At 33.0% G+C, this 5,000-nt stretch overlaps 1 protein-coding gene across 2 annotated transcripts in view; it reads right to left on the bottom strand.

The window, feature by feature from the left end:
* LOC144965758 (integrin alpha-8-like) overlaps nucleotides 1-5,000 on the bottom strand; it is a 129,314-nt gene that overhangs the window by 11,686 nt on the left and 112,628 nt on the right. For both annotated transcript variants that reach the window (XM_078901422.1, XM_078901421.1), the window contains exons 18-22: nucleotides 4,092-4,147; nucleotides 3,550-3,707; nucleotides 2,164-2,307; nucleotides 1,237-1,304; nucleotides 73-307 (exon numbers count right to left, since the gene is read on the bottom strand). In XM_078901422.1, coding sequence (XP_078757548.1) covers nucleotides 73-307; nucleotides 1,237-1,304; nucleotides 2,164-2,307; nucleotides 3,550-3,707; nucleotides 4,092-4,147 — 661 coding nt within the window. The remainder of the gene's footprint in view (nucleotides 1-72; nucleotides 308-1,236; nucleotides 1,305-2,163; nucleotides 2,308-3,549; nucleotides 3,708-4,091; nucleotides 4,148-5,000) is intronic.

Raw genomic sequence — 5,000 nt, 5'->3', positions numbered from 1 at the left:
GCCTGGATACATCACCATTACATAGTCATGTGACACCATTTGAAGCTGCTGCTGTTGCCCTAAACTACTCACCCTAGATCCTTCAGTCATTGGATTTCCAAGGTTGCAGACGACAACTTGACTTCCGTCTCTATAAGGATCACAACTGATGGTAACCTCTGACCTTTCGCCTGAAATGCCACTGTAGTCAACACCAGGAGGCATGTCAACAAAAAGCTTGGAGTTGAACGAGTCATCGCCATTGTTGCCAACTATAATCAAAATTTCCAGCTCCTTGCTGCTGCCAGCAACATGTTCCTTATCAACGCTGTAGATAAAATGTCTCTTTTAGTACATTTTCATGTTCACACTTCATATTCATGTACAAATAAATAAATGAACAAAGTGAATGAATAAATGAATAGATATTTTTAAAAAGTAAAAAGTACCCATAATCAATAATTATGAAAAAAAAAACTGCTCCCCCTAGTGTGCTTTTGTCTTCATTTATCATCACTCATATATTAAAACCATTACATTTCTATTAGATAATCTCTTTTGAAAATAAAATCAGGATGTAAAGTAAAGATCAAGTTCAAGCTTTCACAAAAAAGTTATTCTTTCATTCAATATTGTTCAAGATTAAAAAATTTATATCGACTTTGTTATTTTCCAACCGTGTAAATGGTTTTGGTAAAATCTACAGGAGAGACAAGCCCTCCCCCCCCCCCCCCCCCAAAAAAAAAAACAAAAAAAACAAAACAAAAACCATCACTACATGCGTTCCTGATGCAGAGAACTATCTGTCATGTTTTGATGACATTTGCTATTTATACTGCGCCTAGGCGTCCCAAATGACAAGGGGATTACGAAAAAGATGTTCTGAACATTATTAGCTTACCAAAATAAATTTTATTATTTTCCAGTTACATGGATTTAGAATGATGCCGTCAATATGTGACCAATCATCTCAAATTAGGCAATATTTCGAGGTGAATGAGATTGAATTTTAAGCTTAATAAAGTTATACAATTTGCGATACAATCAGTATTTTCATTGAAAAGAGAGAGTTTCATTTCTTCAATTTCAAAATGCACAGTTTTTTTTGTTTGTTGCAATTATGATTGTTTTGACTTTATAGTCTATTTTCTTCATCTTCCCCTATGATTATGATGGCGTATGCTCAAGCAATAGTGAAGGGACTAAGTAAGTATGCAAGTATGTACGTAAGTAAAAGAACGACATTATAATACTTACGACATAAATGAGACATACAAGTCTGGTACACATACTTGATCCGGACCGCAATTATTCACAAAAACCATCTGTGAAAAAAAACCCAAAATAACACTTTTAAATAAATAAACAAATGAATGAGAAATATGTTATCTATATCAGTATTGAGAACTCCTGGGTTCATCTGGTTAGGAAGCATCTATAGCTAATTGATTTTTATTCTTCTTTCTTTTTAGCCTATACGTAACTTCCATTTTGAAGGTTCCACAGACCACATAATTTTCTTCTCATTACCTGCTTCTTCATAAAAAAAAAAGAAATAAAACTGTAATAATGATAATGTATATATATATATATTTTTAAAAACATGAAGCTGTAGAATATGATTTGAGATGTTCGTTGATCATTCCCAATTTTGAATGAGGCTTCTGCTTCTAATTTCAATTTATTATAACACCGATTTGAAAAACACATACATGACCAATAATTAGAGATATTAATGGAGATGTAAAAGTTGAGAGCGGTGTGGAGCTGCCTGAAGCCTGGGATCGTGAATATACTAATGAATGAGTGATAATGGAGAGGCGTTTGATGAGAACAATACAGACAATGGACGTTTCAGGTACAAATTCTTCATCAGTACAACAATAAACAAATAATTTTTTGTCAACGTTTATTTGTTTATTGTTGTGCTGACGAAGGGTTTGTACCTGAAACGTCCATTGTCTGTAATGTTCCCAACCGAAGCCTCTCCATTATCACTCTTTCGTTAGTATTAATGGAGATGTAAGCATTATTCTTAAATATGATTGGAATCTATCTTCAACACCAAAAAGCATTTCATTGGTCCTTGATTCTTTGTTTTGTATATTTAATCATTAATCCATTTCTTTATCTTTTTGAAAGTTATTTTGCCCTAATAACATCTAACGTTTTAAATATTCTTACCGAAACAGAACTGTGAGGTGGAAGCGATGAATCTAAAATTGGCTGTAAATCTCTCTTGCTTCTGGAATTCTTTTCCTCTTCTTTTATATTAAGTTTGAAATCCAAGTTGATTTTTATTGGACTGAGTTTGTCTGCTAGGTCAGGCTGTAGATGAAAATAGATATGGTCATTAACTTCTCAAATGTTATTAGACTTCTAATGAGTGGCAGAGAAAGGCCAAAATGCCTAAAGTAAAATCTGCATAAAGTCAACATGCTTAAATTTAACTTCTGCTTAAGGTCAACATTTCTTGTTGGGCCCAACATTTCTGTTTTTTATTTAAGTAAGTAAGTTCCATTGATAATGGATAAACTCAATCTTGCTTTGAAGTCAAACAAAATTTCTGATCCAGTTGTTTTGGCTTGATCAGGAGTCTACTGTACTAACAAATACATATAATATAATCTGAATCAGAATCTGAATCTGAATCGATTAGATGCAAAAGGGCTATTTGCCCATGAATGCAAATCTGTAACAATGTCAAGATGAAACGAAATGGAATTCTCTTCCTTGTGAACGTGTGAAAGTAGTCATAACTAATAATGGTAGCTCTGAATAATCAAACACTTAGAACACTACAGGACGATCCACATGGACACTAAGTTGCAGTGACTTTAAACACTTAAAGTACGACAGGAATGGAAGGAATTGGAAGAAATCATTGCAGAAAGACCAAAATAGCATAAATGTTTCCCATTGTCTCTGTATTATGTCGAGATGAATGGGACCCAGAGAAGTGAAATTAGAATGAAAATGGCATGTTATACGAAGCTTTGAGGGTTTTTTTTTTTTACATAATAAGAAATTGTATTTATTCTCACCAAAAAGAATAGAAATGAACCCTAATAAGTGTCATGTCTGTTGTTATAAATCCAGTTTTCAGTTCCTAGTTCATCCCTACTTAATACTGCTTTGAGACAGTGGGTCACATATGTTACCTACCAACTACTAAACCAACTTCCTTACATTAGGCTGAAATTTGAATTTACGTTCATTACGTTCATCCTCACATTATACCGATTTGAAATAATTGGTCACATTTATAAAAACCAAAATTGTATTTTAACCCTTTTCTTTACCAACAATTTTCTCAACATTTTATCCTTTGTACATCACATAATTTGGAGAATATTTATGTTAGAGTTATAAGATTTTAATACTGTGTTGTACAGCTTGTTTTGATGAACAATATTATGAATAGCATGTTCGTTTCCCTATTGTTAGAGTTTTATAAATCAATTTTATGTTGTGGGATTATGACGTTTTGGGAAAAATTAAGAAAATGTCGGTAAGGAGAGAGTTAATTTCAATTGTAAAAAAAAGAAACAAAATAAAAATATTTCTTACTCTGATATAAGCGTTTGACGGTGTGCAATATTCGTCAGCTTTGCCGAGTTTAATCGTTTTCTTGTCTGTAGAACTTCGAGTTGCTTGGTAAACTGCTCTTTGTTCTGAGTTGCTATTGTTGCCGTCCTTTGTATCCAAATGCCATTCCAAATCAAAATCTGTTAAAGCAAAAAAGAGGAATTCCCAATCATAATAATATAATCACAGTTATTGTTCAATTTCCCCTTCGACCTTTATTAGATATTGCGCAATATAAAAGCTCAATTAAAAAAATATATATTTGTTGGGTTTTTGAGGGGTGGGGGTGGGGGGGGGGTGTCTTTTTTGGGGTGCTTCAGCATTAGTTAAATAAAACCAATGTGTATTTATTTGCAGGTCTGATAACCCAAATAATTATGGCCTCATTGTAGTGTTGTGATGGAAATACTCTCAAACCAACGCAAAATATCGTCCATTACAACCTGCTAAATCAAGCCCATAATTGCGTTAGTTTATCAGATCTGTAAAATGTGCACGTCGAGTAAAATCATAATAAAACTTACAGAGAAAATCTGGCAATCCGATTCCATCAAATTGAAAGCAGCTGGTAATTGTAAAACTGTTGGTATAAAATAGAAGGAAACATGATTGGTAACAACATCTTATTATAATATTGTTCTTATTCTCCAATTCTATAAATTTTGTCTGATATTCATTTATAAATAGATAATAAAAGATTCTCGGAGGAATGAAGTGAATACTCGCTTCTATTTTTAAAATAAATGCCAAATTTAAAGTAAACACAGAGAAACATCTATATACTGTGACAGTTTGCAACAGATCAGCATCCTTTTTCTGATAAATTTAAGCATCTATAATTAAAATGTATATCATCAAAGAATTTGGTTAATCCATGTTCTAGCATAATATAAATATAAAAACAGCCTAATATACATAAATTGAAACAATCGTTTCAAACAGATATATAGCCATTAAGTTATATACAAGAATAAAATAATTGGGACCTTAATTGATAAAATCTTACATAACATAACATAATATATAATAAACTGTTCTAACGTCACAACATATAGACAAGAATAGCAATAGCAAAAAATGTGTTTCAGAAAATGCGTCCAGTTGTGTCAACCTAAAGTTGAAGACCAGAACGAAAGTAGTGGAAATATATGTATCAAAACAGTGGCGTGGGGCCATTGGATCGAATGGTGTCAGGCACCACACCAATCTTTTAAAAAATCATTAACAGCATAATTTAATTAAAAATAAAACTGAGAGATTTTAACTCCACTGTCTTTCGCCAACTCGCCAACAACACCCTTCACACTGCCTTTTTAGTCTCCACTCTATTCAAGATTCCGAATCACGCACTGCGCCGACTCGTGTGTTGGTGACATCACTGCGCTGAATCAACACCGTGGTGCAAAGCAATCCAAGCTCCAGTTAATGCTCTA

This window comes from Berghia stephanieae, chromosome 2 (genome assembly GCF_034508935.2).
Source record: "Berghia stephanieae isolate SIO BIC M18660-M18661 chromosome 2, UCSD_Bste_1.3, whole genome shotgun sequence".
NCBI classification, from domain to species: Eukaryota; Metazoa; Mollusca; class Gastropoda; order Nudibranchia; family Aeolidiidae; genus Berghia; species Berghia stephanieae.
This window is presented reverse-complemented; position numbering and strand designations above follow the sequence as displayed.